General features: G+C 43.4%; 1 protein-coding gene across 1 annotated transcript in view; it reads left to right on the top strand.

Annotated features, from left to right (window-relative positions):
* Positions 1-6095: 6095 nt before the first annotated feature.
* LOC146862164 (thioredoxin-like) overlaps positions 6096-21029 on the top strand; it is a 108615-nt gene continuing 93681 nt past the window's right edge. Inside the window, exon 1 of the mRNA XM_085643229.1 lies at positions 6096-6150. Within this exon, the coding sequence (XP_085499355.1) occupies positions 6127-6150 (24 nt within the window). The 5' untranslated portion in view covers positions 6096-6126. The remainder of the gene's footprint in view (positions 6151-21029) is intronic.

Genomic DNA, 21029 nt, shown 5'->3' with positions numbered 1-21029 from the left:
TTACCTGTGTTTGTTGGATTTTTGTCATTTTGTCTTGTTTTATTCAGATAAATATTGGTTATTTTTCTACACTGGTGTGGTGTCCATTTGTAGTGTTTTCACTGTGTTTCTGTGGGTGTTTTGTACAAATGCTTTACACATTGCCTCTGACATAAGCTTGACTGCTCTTGCCAAGCTACCAAGGGGGCCAGCCGATTCTGGAACTTGGGGTGCATGGGGGGGAGCACATGTTGTGCCCCCCGGAATTGCACCCTTGTTCCTGAGCAGTGTGGCATGCACAACATGGTGCATGCTACACTGTGCAGGAATGTGCTGCAGGCTCTCTCACAGCGGCCATATGCTTGTTAGGCTCTCCTATGAGCCTAACATGACACCGCCATGAGACCACTGCAGCACCGCCCGCCGTGGATTAAAGTCATAATCTGGCAGGTCGGCTCACCACGGGCTCGGTGGTCAACCTGGGACCACGGTGGTGGCAGCCCCAGCCAAAGATTGCCAAAGTCGTAATAAGGCCTATAATGACTATGTGTTATTTTGACACTATTATCACTTTGAGTGTTATGACACTATGCATCATTTTTTGTTTTATTACAAGTGTAAGCTTTTACCTGTTTTCTTTCAAGGTGGGAGCTGTAGTAATACGTTTCATGGGTTTGAATGTAAGCATATCACTTTGTATCATTCAGTTTCCGTTTCACACTCAGGAGTAGAAAGGTACCTGCTCGATTTGCTGCAACCCTAGTTAGGTACTGGGTGAAGCTCAGAGACACCGGACACACCTGGTTGTGGATGTATTGGCTTTGGAAATAAAGCTTGTAAAAGCTTCACCTGTCTTCGCGTGGTTTCTCACCACACTTTACACAAATATTTTTTTATGTTCAAAGGCTTGTTTCTGACTGTTCTCTCACACAAAATTACAACCCTTCTTCATGAGCTTCCTCAAATGTTCAGTCTTATCAGCATACATTTTAATACATTTGGAGTAATATTATATTAGCCCCAAACAGGACCTCAGCTGATCTTTATCATGATGAACAGAAACTTGGCTTTCAACACATTTTTCTTAGGTCTCACATAATCCTTGGAGAGAGTATACCCAAGATACTCAACCTCCTCCACGAGAAATTTGCATTTGTTCTTCCCAGACTCAGCAAACCTGTCCAACACCTGTTTGAGGCTAACTTTATGACTTTCAATAGTTTTACCAAACATCAGGATGTCATCTTGAAAAAATATGATGTTGACCTTTCCTCTAAATACCTCACCCATCATCCTTTAAAAGTCGCTTGCAGTGTATGTTAGTCCATATGGCATCCTGGAGAACTGTAAAAAGCCCTCCATAGGTACAAAAGGTGTAAGCAGATTGGAATCTTTATGTAACTGTAGTAACGGAAGGCCAAAAGCGGTGGAAATCTTGCTGAGATGTTGATTTCAAATATATGCATATGCATTACCAAACCCATGAAGCGAGTGCGGCGAGCAGACCAATAGGCTAACCATCATGTAGCCAGGATATCAGAGAACTGACCACACACTGGGCAACAGTAAAACTCTCCACTCCAGAAGGCAATGACACCATGAAATGCTGCAGTGATACAGCATATGAATGCTATGACATAAAAATACAATAAAATAAACACACATTACAACATCTCCCTTTCCACAAAGGAAAACTAAGAAATGCACATAAGTACAATAAGAATATAGGAAACAATCAGTACCATAATTATTCTTTAAACATAACTGGCATGCCAGCACTTCTCTTAAAAAAAACTGCACTAGGAATTTCTTTTGAAGGAGCGCATGGGAAGGTGATATCTGAAAACTCAACCTCCTGTTCTTCAGCCTTTTCTTCAGAAGTGTTTCCAAAATTCACACAATCCTCGCAAGTGTTTCCAGTGTCCACACTTTGATCTTGGGTAAGCAAATCATTTACAGGAGGAAAAGTAGATTTTTTTTGTCACACATATCCCACACAGAGACTCTCTTCCCTTTATCAATGTTAAGTTTGTTCTCTAACAAAACGTTTTGAAATGGTTTTCATTTAACAACAGCTCCCTTGTTCCACCTCACCAATCTTTCAATAAAACAAGAGAAGAAACATGCAAAACTTGCATGTGTGCTGAAACATTGGACTCTCCTTTGTGACTTTTATAGCTTTTTTGAGGTCTTGAGATTAAAACCCAATCACAACATCATTTGTTTTGCACATGAGAGAATTATTGAAGCGGCTGTCATCCAATTTTGCCATTTTCTCTCCCAATCATCAACATTTGAATGATTGGTCAATACAATATAAGTGCCAGCCACTATTCCTTTGAGTAAAGAAATTAATGAAAAAACAGTGACAGAGTGTGGTGTGTTCAAATAACTCCACATCTTCCCTCTCAAATACTTCTGAACATCCATTTTAGCTGCTAAAGCATTTGAATACCTTCCTTGATGAATGTGTTTGACCTCTCAACTAAACCACTGGCAGCAGGAGAGTGCAAAGGCATCCTCTCATGCTTTAAAATGAGTGCCATTATCAGAAACTTAAATATGTGGAATCCCTTCTTTATAAAATGCATCTGCCAAGAATCACAGAGAAGGTTTCCTGCTTGAAGGGGCTGCGTGTTTTTCAAACAATAGACCTGTCAGCTGCATACCATCCGATCTCCCTCACGCCAGTGTCCCGGAAGCTTACTGCATTAATAACACCTTTTGGGTGCTTTCAATTTAAACGAATGCTGTTTGGCCTGGCATCGGCATCTCCGTCTTCCAGTGCCTGATGCCCAACTTGTTTAGGCGGGAGAGTGGAGTAATGTTCTATCAGGACGACATTTTGTTTTTTGGGGAGAACAGGTTTAAACATTATGAGAGATTAATGAAAATGTTAGGAATTTTGGAAAGTAAGGGGTTGACGGTGGAGCTGAACAAGAGCAATTTAGCTGTTATTAGTGAGGGGTGAGGGTCAAACCTAAACCTTCATCGATAATTGCCATTATTGGAGCCACACCTCCAGCACACAAGGATGAGGTAAGGTGATTTTTGGTAATGGCCGATTACTGCACAAAAGTCATCCCCAGTTTTGCAGATAAAGTGTAAAATATTAGACAATTATTAAAAAGCACTTGAAGTTCTTGAGAGACTCGCAATGTAAGGTGGAGTTCCACAGAATAAAGTATGATTTGGAAAGAGTGCCTACTTTAGGTCGTTTTGACCCTAGAATGGATTGTTTCCTAACTACAGAAGAAGTAATAAAGGGTTAGGGGCAGTACTGTCACAAAGAGAATATAGACGTAACAAAAGTATCATTCAGTTTGCATCCAGATCCCCGTTTCCTGCTGAGGAGAAATAACCCATTATTGATAAAGAGGCATTGTCATGGGCTTGGGGATTAGAGCACTTTTGTGATTTTGTGTGGGGTGAAATGGTTATCCTTCAGTGTGATTCTAAACCCTTGGTTAAATTATTGACCATGGAAGAGAGAGTTACAGTGTTTGCCAGGATTGCAAGAATATCTATGAGAATGAAAGATTACATCTATCACATTGTGTATGTACCTGGCTAAGACAATTTGGGGGCAGATTGTGTATGAAGGATGCCTTGCCCTTTAGAAAGATGTGAGGATGACCCCTGGAAAGACTTTAAGATTGCGTTGGTTAATGATTCCGGTTCACCAGCTATCAAGCAGGAGGACTGGGAGAAGAAACAAAAGGAGGATGCCATTTTGCAACTGATTATTCGAGTTATATGTCTGTAGGCTGGCCAAAAACAGAACTGCTAACGGAAGGGTGCAGACCCTTTTGGGAAGTTAGGTCGGAGTTGTCTGTGGACAGGTAACTGATTTTCCGAGGTTGTAGAATAAGTCATCTGTGTGGGTTGCGTGAAGTCATTTTGAGTCTCTGTCATGAACGACATTCTGGGATCATAAGGACCAAATTGGTTGTAAAGGAATTATTTGGTGGCCTGGAGTGGATAAGGTGGTAGAAAGGTTTGTTAGGGCCTGCAGAAGTTGTACTTCTGCTGACAAATCCTTGTGTACTTTAAGATCACCGATGAGTGATTATGCCTTTCCCAGCCAAATCCAAGATGTATTGGACCCCGTCAGGGAGCTGCAGAAATATGTTATCATGCTGATGGATTTCTTCTCTAAATGGTCTGTGGTGGATATTGTGAAGAGAGCTGATACTGCCACAGTTTGGGGATTTTTCGGTAGGGCTGTCTGTTTAGAAGGGATTCCAGCTGTGTTGTTAGGCGATAATGGAGTCCAATTTGTTTCCAATCAGGCAAAGGCTTATTTCGAGAAGGTGGGTGTGAAGCACAAACCCACTTCTCTTTATAATCCCTGTGGGAATGGTACTGTGGAAAGGTTCAACACAGTGATTAAGGGGGTTATTCACAGTACGGTTGGAAAGCAGCATGATTGGCGCATTGCTTTATGGAAAGCTGTGTGGGCTCATAGGGTGACAGTGAATTATACCACAGAAGCGTCCCCATTGGTCGTAATGAGAGGAAGGAGCCCCAGATGTAAGTTCACTCCGGCGTGGATGTGCGACATTGCAATGGAACATTGGTCACCCAATTTGGTTAAGAAGAAATTGGAAGAGACGCGTGTAAAGATTTAATGCTACTACGATGCTGCACATGGTGTCAAATCTGTTCTGGTAAAAATTGGAGGCTGGGTTTGGGTGAAGAAACCTTATAAAGTGTCAAAGGGTGAAAGTCAATTTTTTGCACCGGAACAGGTGGTGGATGCTTTGCAAAATGCTGTCAGACTCAGAAGTGGGAAAGAAGGTAACCTAAAGTGAGGGGTTTTCGGTTCATATGATCAATGGAAGAACTATGATAGTAAAGAGGCGAGTGGAAGCCAGGATTACCTTTGGCTGGTAGATATGGTTGAATTTATGGGTGGGCAATCCACTTCACCTTTGGACGTTATTATTGACACCTGGTGCGCGCCCAGCGTGAGTTCGGTGGAGTGCACCCATGGTGTTGTGGAAGGAGGTGGTGTGCAAGAACCACAAGAGGAAGTGGTAGACTTCGAGAAGAGGAAGGGGAACCTGCCTGGATGGCTGAAGGATTATGTTGTAGGTTAAGTTTTTTTTTATTGTTTTTGTTTTTTTGTATAGAGGGTACGAGGAGTAATTGTTTAAATGTATTGTAATGTATGGCCTCAGTCATTATTGAAATGTGATGTATTGCCTCTTTCTGATTTATTTTTTAGAAGGGGGGGTGTTATGGTTTGAATTACTTTTGGTAGGGAGCTTGGAATGTGTGCAGGGCTTGGTCCTTGGGCTAGCATTCTGCGACACAGTTGCTGTGGCAGAGGAGCTGAGATGACATGTTTCCTGTATGCTTGGAATAATTATTAGTGAAGATAACTATACCGCTCCTGCTGCAACTTCTTTATTGAAGTGTGTTAAGAAAAGTAAAACTCTACAGCTACTTATGGAAAACACTTTGACATCTAGTCGCACTGTTATTTTTGTTGTATTGTATAATAATTATTATCATTATATTATTATATCGTATGTTCAGATTTAATAAAATGGTGATTTTGTGATCAGACCACCAGGAAAAGTCGTCATACTTGATCAATACATAGGATCTCCATGCGAGAAAATATTTTCATTCGCTCACTTTTAATAACTTTCAAAGTTACTGAGTTGTAAGGGCTGCAAAAAACGAGACAATTTTAATAAGGCTCGTGGAACGTTTGTGCAGTGATTTTTTAAATTTCCTTGCACAGACTATTTCTTTTCCATATTAATGATGTCATGTTTGAATGAATGAAAATTCAGCTGCGCTTTTTGTGGCACCAGTTAGCAATAAGCATTATTTCTCCGGTTAAATTATGGTGTACATATTTTTTAATAATAAGCTGATGCTGCTGTGAAGTGTCCTTGACCTGCTCGAACTTCTCAAAGATCTCTCGTCACGTGGACATGGTACACGTTTCTCACTATTTTGCTGTGAGAGGCACCAGTTAAATGGCGATCTCGGATTGGCTGTTGACTGCTTGATTGTCTCAGAAAGGCTATTATGATGTCACCAGAATGGTGGCTGGCACAGTCCAGGTAGTAAACACCGTGGTAGCAGTGACTCGCTTTGCTTGGAAAAGAACACGAGCAGATTTTCAACATGGCCGAAGTAATTACTTGCAGGGTAAGAAGGCCTCCGTTTAATTTTCCATTTGACTTTGTGATGTCAAAGTTCTAAATATTTAAGAAAGAGGTGGTGGGGTTATTTTTTAATGCTACCTAATGAGGATTCTTGCATAGCATTTAACAGCACAGGTACTTTCAGAATGTTCATTTTGTTTCCAATGTTATCCACCCCACTATTAATCATTCAGGGGCAGATTTCCTTACATTTCATGCAACGCAGCAACACAACATGTTGTGCTTCTTTGCGTGAGAGGGAGACAGCAAACATGGGCCATATTTACAAAGGTATGGCACACTCCTGCTGCCTGCTATCACCGTGTACTGCCTACCATCAATGCACAAGTTACCACAAACAAAATCCCTTGTTGGCAACCTCACTATACCAATTCATCCGCCTAAGCCCTCAAGGGTTTATTGGGCTTACCCTTTACCTATCATTACCATCAATGCAGGCACTATAGGCCCATGGTGCAAGGGTGCCTGCGTTAAAGACAGGATTGTTTTAATGCAGGAACTAACACGTTCCTGCACAAGAACATTCCTTAGAGGCATATTCCTCTTTCTTTATGCAGCACACATATAAAGAGGAAGTAGCAAGGAGAAATAAAGATATTTCTCCTCGTTATGCCTCACTGAGGAAGGTGTAGCATTTAAACCCAGTCCCAGGTTTACTAACTTTAGTAAATCTGGGAATACTCCAAAATCCATGGAGAATGCATGGGAACGCCAATGCTCCACCCTTGGAATGACTTGCAAATGCAAGGTAGCACAAGGCAGCACTGCCTTGTGTCACTTTGTGTTTACTAAGCCGCACAAAGCCATGCAAAGTGGCTTTGCGTGGCTTAGTAAATATCAAAAATGATTTTGTGTTGGTGCTGCACCACAAAAGTGACGCAGCCCGATGCAACATATTAGCAAATTTGACCTTGAATGGCTTGGTAATGATGAACGTCTTGGGGCATTTATGGGAATTCAAACCTGTAACTCTTAAGATGCATGCAACTACCTCCTGCAATCACAATAACCATTTGGTATCCTAATAGTTCAAAAACATAACCTCACGTTGGCAAGTAAAATTAAATTAAATACTCTTTTAAATAGTAGGACGAACAGAGGACATCAGTTAAACAGTATTTTTTGAAAATGCTTTGGTCTGAATGAATGCTATTACTATGCTGTAAATGTCAATCCAGCAATATTGGTCTACTATGCAGATCAAAAGTTGTTCAATAAATCACACCTGCTACATCCAATCTGATATTTCAATGCTTCTTAATTACTATAGCTTATGTCAGTGATGGGAACAATGTTTTATCTTTGGTCCACTTCCACACCCACGATGGCACACGCAAAGAATCTCTATCTGTAGAGTTTGATTACCCGTGGTGTGTCCTAAAGACACACTGGTGCTCTCAGCTTCACAGATGGCATGAAACCCACGCCCAGAACACATTTATTACAAATTGTCCCTCTCAACATCCAAATTGTCCCTCTTAACACACAAATACCTGCCAGGGTTGCTGTGTTCCCTTCAAAGAGAAAATGACTTGAGCTGGTTCAGTGGAGGTTTATTGAAATACAGCAGATTTCAACACCAAACAGTTACAGGACGATTCTCCACCAGCTCCCCACACTCACTGCTCCCGTAAGATATCACAGTAGAATATCATGTACTGATGGAATCATAGGCTTCCGCTACACAAGTCATAACACATCCCCCCTTTATGGAAGGACAATGCAAATAATACGTCATCTACAGAAAATACATAAAACATAGAGACTAAAAAGAAACACAACAAAATAAGTAACATGTGTGTAACCTAAAGAATGATTACAAAACGTTTGCATCAAACAAAGTCTTTCAGCCACCCAGTTTCTTTCCCCATATCTCTCTGGATGATTCACCTTCCCACTTCCACTACCTGGACTCCTCCTCCAAGAAGGACCGCTTAAGGAATCCTGTCCTTGATTGTCATTATTAGCAACTTTCACAAACCATGGCATGCATCAGGTATCCCTGCTTTCTCATACCACCACATTCCTCTTAAACCTCAGTTATCTTTAAGTGCTGCATGAAACCTGTAGATCCCTGTGAGATCCCAAACCCTTCAGGTAGAGTTTCCCCAAACCTATTGCTTTTACTAATTCTCTTGTGGTGGCCTTGGGGCCTACAGCACTTTCTCACTGTAAATACAGTGTTGCAGTACTTGCACCTTCCTACACACGTTAGGAAGTGGTGCTTACCTCGTGCCTTAAATAAGTGTCTGGCCTGCCGTTGCAGGCTGGTGTGTGCTTTGCACTGATAGTATTCTAAAATAAGTGTCTGTGCTGCCGTTGCAGGCTGGTGTGTGCTTTGCACTGATAGTATTCTAAAATAAGTGTCCGGTCTGCCAATGCATGCTGATTCCCGCAATTGCACGTTCAATCAGACTGGCCTGCTAAGTCACTAGCGATCCTGAGAGGACTTTTCCCTTCCACCCAGATACCCCAACGGCATGTCCTAAGGGGTGAAGTGAGTGCTAGTTGGAAGACAGGGCAGGTACACAAGTGTGTCCCCTGCCCCGAGTAGTGAGGAATAACCATGTGTGTTTTCGATACCGATGAGGTTTCCTCTTCCCATAAGCTAACATGGGTAAGTGGTTGATATTACTTTCGGCTGCAATAGTCGATTACAGTGAAACAGCCTCATAATGATTCCTACTATTGGATTTGTATTGACAACCCCTTGCCACTGTTTAAGGCAGCTTTGTCATGATTCACGCAGAAATGCCATTACGAGATTGTGGGCCTTTCTATGCTCTAAACCTCTGTATGTGCGTGGGTACTTGACTTCAGTCCTCACTGGAGGTTGGGGCGGAGAACATCGGAGCATTCGCCAAGTGACAGCTATAACACACTGGGAATTCAATTGCCATTTGCAGGCCTGGCTGCAGAGATTGTAGGAGGAGGTTTTGACATTTGGCCTCCGTAGCCAGATCGTAGCCACCCCTAAAGGTTCAGCTCTTCATTCCATGGTCTCATGGCAGACAGGACTGAAATTTAGGGGAGATGTCTGTGGTTCAAAGGTGACCTTTTTTACCCCCCCAACTTCAAAGGCACACACCAGTATAACCACTGGTGTCATGCTGCAGCAAAGGGTGAGGTACGCTTGTGAGGATGTGGGACCAGAGAACCTGGAACTGCGTGGTGCACATTGCCAGAGGACACTGTTGTGCACATGGAGGATTACCACCATTGAAAGAGACTGTGTGCCCTTCCTGAATAGTGGCTGACCTGGGCCGAATACCTGCTGCTGTGTGGCATCCTAAAGTGTGCTCTTCAAGGGCTTGGTGAGCTTATCCCCTGTTGCTTTGGAGAACTCTGGGACATCAAAGATTTCCAATGAAGGACCCACATCATCTACCTGTGACACCTGAAGTGCGGTGCGCTCTCAAGAGCCCACAGCATCTTTTGGATTCCAGCTGGTAGCACGGCATGGGCATGGAACTAAGAATTAGGCCTGGTGACCATATTGCCTAGTGCAGAGCCCCAAAGCCTGTCTGGCATCTAAGGTGTGTGGCCCCCGCATTGTGGGGACCTTGGCATGCATAAGCATCTAGTTGGTTTAACCGGTTATGGAACCCAGGGTGTCCTGCTTCGTCGAATGTGCTGCATCTCTCTCATGCAACATGCTGACTGAATGCTCATTGCATGTGGTGTCTGATTCATAGGCTGCGAGCTGTAGAGGTGGAGGCTGTAACCGTAGTAGTGTCTCATTCTACCTCTTGAGGCATTGCTGAACTTGCGCCTGTGTGTGTGACCGGAACATTCTGGTGTGACCAATATCGACATGCACCGGATTTTGTGACTCATTTCCAGAGAGGTATGCAACTCTCGAACCTTCAATCATGTGAGTGACAGGAGCGGTCTGGTGCATCCAAAACCGATGTGCACCGAATGTTGTGCCTCATTTCCAGGGAGGAATGGATTGTACATCTCTTTGTTGTGTGTGTGACCGGAATGTTGTGGACCGACCCCAGATTATCACACACCTAACGTTGTGCTCAGATTGCCTGGGTGCGACTCTGATCAACATGTACCTGACAGGGTGCCTCTTCCTTCTTAGAGGCCCTCCCTTGCTTCATTCTCCATTCATCTACTGTTCCCTTAATTGCCACTCAGTGGACCAATTGCCCTCTCCTCACCAGGCCTGCACAGAGAACACTGTTTTGCCAGTTAGAATTGTCCAGCTAGGACCTGGGTGGTAAGAGACTCTGACTGGGCTGGAGGAATGCTTCTGAGAACAATCGGAAGTGGATCAAGAGACTGTGTGAACCCTCCTGTGCTTCCCCTTTTGTCGATTGCCATCCTTTATATCTTTCGTGGTGTCTTCCCACTCTCTCCTCTACTCCATCCAAACTAAAACATTCTGTGGAGTATCTCAAGGATAACCAACTAGGAGTTTACTTGGTTCCGGCTTTCCTCCCTCTCAAACTTTCAAATGGTGGGATGCCAGTCACAAAATGGGGTGTGGCCTATACAACCACAAAGTCTATCTCAAGGCTTTCACCAAAGACACCTTAATTTGCAATGATCTCTGAACACACCTTATACCATTTTGTTCATCACCTCTTTTAATCCATTAGCCTATGGCAAATGAAGTGCTGTGTGCTGGTGAGAAATAGACCAACCCTTGAACTGTGTTTGCACTGGTTGGAAAACAAATTGCATCCCATTGTCATTCACAATAACTTCTGGGAATCCCTTCCTTAGAAAACTCTTTTTTCAGGAAAGCAATGTTTGCCTTGGATGTTACTGCACCCAAACATTGAGAAGTCGCCTATTTCTTGGTGTAATCCACCAGCATGCGTGCATATCTTTCAGAGGGCGGAATACATTTGAAATGCCCTACAATATCTGTGCCTAATTTTTGCAATGGCTCTCTTGGCAATTGCACAGGTGACAAAGAAGTCTGTCTTACCACCTTACTCTTATCAGCCTTTGAGCAAGCTTAACAGTCTCTAAACACTTCCTGTCCATTACCGGCCACCAGTATTGCTCGTTTAACCTGCGTTTTGTCAAACTCCTCTTCAGGTGTCCCATGTGGGGTAAACATGCCAGTTTCACCCTCACATTATGTAATTATTAATTTATATACTGCTCACGACTCTTGACGAGGCATTGAAGTGCTTTTTGCGGTCTGTAGCACGCTACTCCAGGAACCCATGATTATGAATTAGAAGGTTAGCAAAAACATATATATTTTTCTAATTCTTGTGCACTAGTTGTGTTAGGATTGTGCTCTTGATTTCTTGTGTGTTTAGTAGAGTTTGGGGTAGGGATAGAAGGATAGGAGTGGATTTGAAAAGGAGAAGTAGTGATTTGTTTTGTATGTAATGGTCATGTTTGCTGTTAGTTGGGTGGCATGGCAAAACAGGAGGGATGGCAGAATGAGAAGGATGTTTGTGGGAGTTCATAGTAGTCAGAAGGTTTGGGATGTGTCAGACAGAGAAGGGATGTAAAGGACAGACATTTTCTTAGAATAGCAAACTCTAAATAGTGTGTGTGTGTGTATATATATATATATATATATATATATATATATATATATTATCTACTGGCGGTCGCCAGTAGATAGTTATAGTTAGGACCGTGTTTCCATAGGAAATCCGCAACATTCTATTTGGAATAACTTTGGCGCCGGTTGACGAATCTTCGCGAAATTTTCAAAATAGGTGGGGCGCTCCGCTCCTACCCTAAAAGTCTCGGGGGGATTCATCAAGCGGGGGCTGAGAAAAAAGGGGGGTCCCAAAAAGCATTTTCCCCATGCAATTTTCCATAGGGACCTTTAGTCCAAGGTACAGCCCGAACGGCTGAACAGAATTACTTGAAATTTGGCAGAGAGGTAGTCCTCAGGCCAGGGAAGTGCCTTTTGCAGGTCTGGTGTCAATCTGTTCAGTAGTTCCTGAGAAAATCAAAAGTAAAATCATATATATATGTGGGCGGAGCCTAACCACACATCTCATCCTGAGATCTGATTGGCTGTCAGCACTTCATCCAAGAAGTGTTGGCAGCCATCTTGGGACCAATATACATGATAGCACCTCATTAAAAAGCATTGCAGTTAATAGAAGGTTTTAAGACTTTAGTTACATTATAAATCATTTGTTGATGGTACCATACTCATTTTAGGAATTGTGGTATGTTCTAAGGTGATTTCACCATGTGAAAAAGCCTTCTGCTGGGATATCATGATTGAGAGAAAAATATTTTCTCATGCTTTTCCCACAGAGTTTTGGAAGGTGATCTATAAGCTAAACTGAGAGCTTATTTTCTGTAAATTCACATTATCTTTCTCAGTCATGTGAGAATGAAGTCTGACATTCTCAGTAAAACATGTACATCAAACAAGGGCAGAGACTGTCAGTTGATTCCTTTGTGTTCTACTGCAGCTTCCCAGAGTGTTCCAAAGAACAACTAGAGCGCTAACAGTCCTACTTATGATAAACATATGGCACACCTGAAGCCATCTTGCTTGGATTAAAGTGGTAACTCTTAAAACATTTAATTTAAAAAGGAACAAAATGAGGGGGTTCATTTTCCCGTAAAAAGTATTATTAGTGCTGCAGAAAGAAAAATTAGGGCACATTTTGAGTGACTTCTCAAATCCTCTTCTATTTCATTAAAAAATTCTGACATGCAGACTGAAACATGCACTTTCAATACCAGCAGCAGTTTCCCCTGGTGAGCAGTAGCTTTACTACAGTGATCTAATGAGCAAAAAGAGTGCTAACATTCTGAATTTATGGCAAATGTGTGACACATCTGACTGCCTTCTTGATGGAATCAAAGTAAAAAACTGAAAGTATTTCCTACTGAGGAGACTGCAGTAAATGAGGAAATTAGGAAACTTCATAACAAATAAGTCTCCCAAGATGGCCACCAGAGACAAAAGAGCCCAAATGTAGCCCAAATATCACCCAGATGTAGCCCAAGTATAGCCCAATGACAGAATGTCCCAGAGTGTTCTTAAAAACAACTAGAGCGCTTACTGTCTTCATTATGACAAAAGTATGACACACCTGAAGCCATCTTGATTGGAATCAACTGGTAACACTTAAAACATTTAATTTAAAAAGGAACACAATGAGGGGGTTCATTTTGCCATAGAAATTATGATTAATGCTGAAGAAAGAAAACGAGGGCACATTTTGAGTGACTTCTCAAATCCTCTTCTATTTCATTAAAAAATTCTGACATGCAGACTGAAACATGCACTTTTTATACCAGGAGCAGACTTCCATGGTGAACAGTAGTTTTACTACAGTGATCTAATGAGCAACTAGATTGCTAACATTCAGAATTTATGGCAAATGTGTGACATATCTGAATACCTTCATGATGGAATCAAAGTAAAAAACTGAAAGCATTTCCTACTGAGGAGAGTACATGAGGAAATTAGGAAACTTCATAACAAATAAATCTCCCAAGATGGCCACCGGAGACAAAAGAGCCCAAATGTAGCCCAAAAGTAGCCCAAAATCACCCAGACGTAGCCCAAATATAGCCCAATGACAGAAGTGTGCAAAACACTTATTATTTTGTGTTTTTACAGTGTTATATAGTACAGACTTGTCAGGTATTGGAGTGCTTTACATGAGCATTGGTTACATCACACAAGAACAAATTCATTTTGGTTGTAGACATGGGGAGACTAAGTGATTTGACCAGAATCACAGAATGTCGAGCTGAAGCAGAAACTCCAACCTGGTTCCCCAGTTGCAAAGTCTGCAGTTCTGGAAGTAACACCACATCCTCTCCCCTAAGTGCAACATTTAATCAAGTGGTCAACTGGATAAAAAAACATAAAGATAACAAAGAATTTAAAAGTGCTTTGTCGCTATTTGAAAACTCAGAAAATATGTCCTTATTTTAGTCTTTTAGAGCACTAACCATAATTTTGATGCCAATAAGACCCTCTCATATATGTAATTTCTAAAGGAAATGCTCTAGGTATTACAGTTTTGATTACATCAAGATGACGTCAGGCGTTCCACACTTTTGTAATAAATATAGAATGTTAGCAATCTAGTTGTTCATTAGGATACTGTTGAGAGGCAGAGGCCAGGAGCACGGACTCTGAAAATTGAAGGCAGGTAGAAGGGTGCAAAGGCAACAATTTAACCACACTGAGCAGGCAGGAAGGGCCGTGGCAGCACAACAGACTATGGAGGGCAGTGGAAAGGGGGGCAGGGGCAACAAACCAACAATACAGGACTTGCAAGAGAGGCTGTGGCAATGTAATAGACCATTGTGGGCAGAAGGAAGAGGCAATGGTAGTACAACCATACATGCCAACAGACCCGATTCAGCCAGGAAACGTCCAATGTTTTTAAGCTCAAATGGGCTTTATTTGATCTGTCTCCTGTCTACAATCTCCTCTTTTTCAATGTAACTCAAAGGGGAAAATCAATACCCCATTTTTTTTTCAAAATCTCCCTCTTACCAAGTTCAAAATGTTCGCAAGTATGGTACATTGGATCATGTCAGGAAATGGGGTAGGGACATGGACTTGGATAACAGAGGACAGGAGGGACATGGAGAGGTGCACCAAACTGACCCTGCAGAGCAGGCATCAGGGTTTGCAGCAGCACAATACACCACACAGGGCATGCGGGACGGGAGTGCAGCACAACAATCCATAGAAAGCAAGAGGGAGGGGACAAAACCATGCACATGGGCAACAGAGAATAGAGGGGCAAGAGGCAATGGTAGCTAGCTGACCATAATGGACAGACAGGAGAGAAAGCTGCAGCGTAACAGACCATAAAGGGCAGGAGGGATGGATCAGGGGCATTACAATGGAACAGACAAGCCAAGAGGGAGGGAGTAGGGGTCTGCACATGTAAACAGAGGGCTGGGGGCAAGGGGGCAGGGCAGGAGCAGCAAGATAGCCATGGAGGTCAGGCAGGATAGGCACTAGAAGCAAGACACACCATGAAGAGCAACACTAAGACTGTGATGTCATACACACAGACCATGGAGGGAAGGTGGGAGGGGGTCAGGGGCAGCTAACTGACCACACAGGGAAGGTGGGAGGGGCCATGGCAGCACAGAAGAACATGCATGGCAAGTGGGAGGGTTAGTGGCAGCACAATGGCTATGATGGGCAAGAAGGAGGGTGCAGGGGCATGCTCAAAGGACCATAGAGGATAGAAGGGAGGGTCAGGACCTGGGCACAGACAAGAAAGTTCAGGGGAAGGGGCCTCACAACAGACCGCACGGGGCAGGCAGGAGGAGCAGTTGCAGCACAACAGACCAGGAAGGGCAGAAGGGTGTGGCAGTACAATGGACCATGTAAGACAGGAGGAAGAGGATAGGGGCATGGCATCTGGACAGGCAGGGTGGAGGTGGCAGGGACAGATTACAGTCATCTGACAATGCTAGGCAGGTGGGAGGGGAGTGGCAGCTCAACAGAACACTCAGAGTAGATAGGAGTGGCAGGTCCATGGAACATGGTGGGCAAAAAGGATGGAGCAGGGGCATGCACAAAGACATCGGAGGGCAGGGGGAAGGAGAATAGGGGCAGCAAGCTAAGCACAGAGTTTAAGCAGGAGGTCAATGATGGGGCATAGAATTGGGCAATGGAGGTCAGGAGGAGTGGACTGGAACATCATACTAAATTGAGGGCAGTGGCAGCACATCAGACCATGCATGGCAGGAGGGAGGAGGCTAGTCCATGGATTCACACAACAGAGGATAGGGAGGAGGGGGATGGGGCAGCAAGCTAACTGTTCAGAGAAGGTGGGTATTAGGAACTTTATTGTTTTTAAAACGTTTGTCTGTGCGAACTACTTAAAATATGAACAAGTATGCAGCATAATCTCACTTTTATTCAGGAAGAAGAGGACGTTTGTGACTGTGACTCCGGGCTCACTTGGCAGAAACACCCCCTGACCCTCCACCCCCCATCAAAAAATGTAATGCCCGTGAAAAGGGTAGGTGAACACAGTGTTATATAGAACATAGTCCTGAGAGCACGATTGAAAATGAAAACTAGATATAGTGTATGGTATAAACTATGCACCAAAAAGTGTGATATAAGATGAACCGGGCGTGAAATATAATATGCAATACATTGTGCGCAATTACAGATTCATTGGAGAGCGCGAGATAGCACAGGCACTAGCGCGTGCTATGCGTTATGCGCCTTGGAGTGTAATAGGCACAGGGCAGTGTTGTGTAACCTAACTAGTCTCTAAAGTTGTAATATAAAATATGTGCTGGGGAGAGTAACGTTGCATATGCACTGTGACAAAGATATGGATCCCAGATTGTAATATGTATGGCATAGCACTGTGCGTTATAACATAGGCATCGAGGAAGGCACGTTAGATGGGGCAATATAACCCGTGCGAAGACAAGTGTGGCATGACATATTCACGGGGTGGTGTTACAGTGCACATGGGCTAGAGAGTGTCATAGCATATGCACTAGCTAGTGGAATACAACACAGAGGTGTGTGGCACTCAGCAGGCAATGGTGGGTGTAACACAGCATTGGGCTCTGCCAGGAGCGCGCTGTGACTCTCAAGTGATGTTCGTCGCCTTTCCAGAAAGTAAAATAAAAAGTATTACACATCCGGCAGTGGATGTGTGTTTTATTAACCGTGAGGGGGGTTTCTTGCATAGTTTTGGTCGAATTTTTGTCGAATCCTCTTTGAATGGCTTGGTGTGCATGTGTATTAAATGTGCCCGTCAATAGCTACCCATGTTTGTATAAATAAACGACAAGGGTGTCTACCGGGATTAGGCACGGTAGGGCATCAGACATGTCAGAGCTTCACTAGTGGTGTAAATACATTCCACGTGGATTCATTGTATGCATAGTCGCCTTTTAATGAATATCACGCAAATCGTCATGGTGATAGGTACCTACGGTTTGTCCAGCATGTCCTAGGTGTGTCTATAAGTATATATTTTTTAAAAATAATAAAAAACAGTGGCCGGCCCTGGGGATTGGGGTCAAAAAAATATAATTAGGAGACAGGCCCTGGGGGATGGGGTCATCAGGGCCAATAAATTAGAATAAGAAGGGGAACCACACAGCCCCCCTTCTTAAAGAATTAAAATAAATAAAAGACTGGCATCGTGCCAGACGCCAGGCCCCCTCCGTCCAGCACTCTGCAAACGCGCCCCCTGGTGAATTGTAAGTTGGGGAATTAATTCCTCTTCAATACTGAGGGTCCCTGAGGGCCAACTAGCCCAACAGGCATCTCCAGTATGCGCCAGGGAGCTGCGCTGCAGACCGGTGTTCTGAGGCCAAGCCCCTTTTTGCACCTCTCTGTAACGCAGCTCTGTGGCGCTTACTGGAGGTACCTAGTGGTCTAGTTTGACCCTAGGGACCCTTAGGATTCAAAGGAAATTAATCTCTCAACTTAGAACAGCCACAGGGCGCGTTTACACAGTGGTGAAGGGAGGGGACGGGGCCTGAGGTGACGTGTGCAATTACGCACTATGGCACGTTTTAAATTGGGGATATAATTTTCCTTCAATACTGAGGGCCCCTGGGGGCTAACTAGCCCACCAAGTGCTTCCAGTAAGCGCCACTGAGCTGCATTGCAGAGAGGTGGTCCAGGCCGTGCCACTTTTTACACCTCTCTGAAACGCAGCTCTGTGGCACTTACTGGAGGTACCTAGTGGGCTAGTTGGACCCTAGGGACCCTCAGGATTCAAATGAACTTAATCTCCCAACTAAAAATGGACACAGGGCGTGTTTACACAGTGGTGAAGGGAGGGGACGGGGCCTGAGTCAACGTGTGCAAAAATGCCCTGTGGCCTGTTTTAAGAGGTAGTTTTAATCCCCCTGCCCTATTATATACTAGGGGCTTACAGAGGAGGTCATACTAATCACAGGGGGACCCCAACGCATAATGTTCCCTAGTGTATGTAGGTGTTTTCACTGTATTCTAAGTGTCTTTTAACATAGCACTGGCTCTAGGACTGGTTAGTCAGACTCAGTTACCACCAGTATCCGTCTGAAAAAGTTGAGGGTACAGGATGATTTTGCAACAAGGCTTCTTTCTGCTCTTCTTTTTGTTCTTTCTGCACGTTATCCTTCTTCCTGCACTTTTCTTTGTCTTTGAGGACTTCTGTTGCTTCTTTCTGCACTTCTTTTTTTTCTTTGTGTGCATTTTTTCTTCTTTCTTCACATGTCCTATCTCTGTAGGCATAGTTAGAAATTAGCATTTAAAAAACCTTTGAAATTCACAGAAAAAACCATAGGTTTCAGGCACGTTATAGTTAGGAATTAGCATTTAAAAAACCTCAGAAATTCACTGAAAAAACCATAGGTTTCAGGGGTGTTATAGTTAGCTGGACTTTTCACTTGTACAAAACCATTGAAATTCCCCCGTTATAGTTAGTTCAGCTAACTATAACTCGCGCGCCCGCAATGCACTGCTGATGACGTCACATATTACATCACTCATGACATGGTCAGTGACATCACTCATGACATCACTGATGACATCTCAAATGACATCACTGATGATATCACTGATGACATCATCCTTGTGATAGAGTGGCAGACCTCCTCTCACCCTAATATAACCTTTGATACACACATTCAAAAATAGAGACTAACATTTTCAAAACAATGGACATACCAATACCAGTTACAACAACCTCTTCAGTAATTCTAAGATCCACATACACATCCACTCATTCACCAACAGTCCTATACAGTCACTCATACATGTACTCACTCATCATATGTACTCATACACCTATACATCCTGTTACACAATGCCACTCATCCAGAGAGTTACTCACACACATAGTCACTCATGCTAATAAAGAATCAAACATACATTTACTTGCATAGACAGTTATACACACACCACCACACTTACTTCTACGGAAACTTACACATACTTAGTCTTTTAAACAATCACTTATAGAAACACATACTTATTCATACAGGAACTCTTTCAATCTCTCACTCTCACATATACTCACTTATATACACCAATAGTCACATATACTAGTTTAAAACATATGTAGTTACTCATAAAGACACTATTGAGACAGTCATTCACTCACTAACACACCCATACACACACTCATCCACCCATACAGTCCTGCACACATGCTGTCTTCAACACATACAAACAGTGAATCACTCATTCATGCACCTATGCACTACGTAATACCCCCCACCAAACCATGCAGACACTCAGACTGATACTCAAAAAACCAACTAATAACCTATATAGACACCCATGTAGCTACTCACCAACCCATGCAGCCACTTATACACAAAGTGAGAGACTGATACATATATTTACATATTTAAACATTACTCACTAAGCCATGTATTCACTATGATACACTTAATCAGTCAGTTACACAATCAATTTTTCAAAAACAAATCATCCATTTAGACACTTATATACCCATTTATTCTTCCATCGACCTTGAGATATACATATATAAAACATATTTAATTTTCAGAAAAACACACATTCACGGGATGATGTCATCAGTGATGTCATCAGTGATGTCATTTGAGATGTCATCAGTGATGTCATGAGTGATGTCACTGACCATGTCATGAGTGATGTAATATGTGACGTCATCAGCAGTGCATTGCGGGCGCGTGAGTTATAGTTAGCTGAACTAACTATAACGGGGGAATTTCAATGGTTTTGTACAAGTGAAAAGTCCAGCTAACTATAACACCCCTGAAACCTATGGTTTTTTCAGTGAATATATATATATATATATGGACGGAATTACACCAAATTTGACAGAAAGCTAGATATTGGTCCAGAAAGCATGCTTTTATGATTTGGTGTAAATCCATTTGGGAGTTTCAGAGATATTCAAGTTTATAAAATATAGATCTCTTGGGATGCGAGTTCTTGCAGTGGTCTCGTGGATCCTACTAAAATTTGATTGTGGAAGTGTTGGAAGCCATCTTGGGACTCTGCTTGAAGCTGAGTCCTACAAACACAGGAAAAAAATAAGAAAATGACAACCAGATATGTTGGAGTGCCCCACAGCGACCCTGCTGGCCATTAAAAGTATTTTTTTAAATGTAATGTTTCCCCAAATTTGAAGGTGTACCCACAGCATAATTTAAAATAAATTACATGCGTTCTCCCGCACAACTTTTTATGAAGCTCCGGGTGGCCCAAATCCTGGCAGTGTTTATTATTAAGGTGGGGGATGCCCACACAGCACCCCCACACCCTGGGGACCACCATCTCCCTGGGGCAAACAGTATAATGATGCAGGGGGCCCACACGGCCTCCTCGCAGCTCCAGGGACCTCCACCTCCCTCGGGCAATAAATTATAGAAGTGTGAGGGGGCCAGCGTAGCCCCTCTGCAGCCCGGGGTCTGCCACCCCCCAGTGGCAGTTAAGTTATAGAAATGTGGGGGGGCCCGCACAGCCACTCCGTAGCCCCAGGAACGGCCACCTCCCTTGGGCTTAAATAATATAGTGGAGGCGCTCTGTTGTTGACCCAGCCCGAGGACCACCACCTCCCCGTGGCTAAAGTAAAGGTTGGAAGGGGGCCACACTCCCTCCTCCTTGAGTCATAGATGGGCCTGGGGACTGCCACCCCCCTGGACTGACACCTGCTATTCCCCAGGGTGCCCACCCCTGGGACATAATTGGTTGCTATGGCTTGGCGGGAGCATTACTACTCCCGCCAAGCCATAGCAAATGCTGCTCCACTTTCAGCAAGCAAGAGCATTAAAAATGCTTTGCTTGCTGAAAGTGGAGCAGAATTGCTTTTTGAAAGAGGGAGCTGGATGTTCAGCAGCTCCCTCTGTCCAAAAGCAATGCCGACTACCGCAGGACACGGTGAGCAGGCAGGGACCGCAGGGGCC

This window comes from Triturus cristatus, chromosome 2_2 (assembly GCF_964204655.1).
Source record: "Triturus cristatus chromosome 2_2, aTriCri1.1, whole genome shotgun sequence".
Lineage (NCBI taxonomy): Eukaryota > Metazoa > Chordata > Amphibia > Caudata > Salamandridae > Triturus > Triturus cristatus.
The sequence above is the reverse complement of the archived record's forward strand: the minus strand, read 5'-3'. Positions and strand labels throughout refer to the sequence as shown.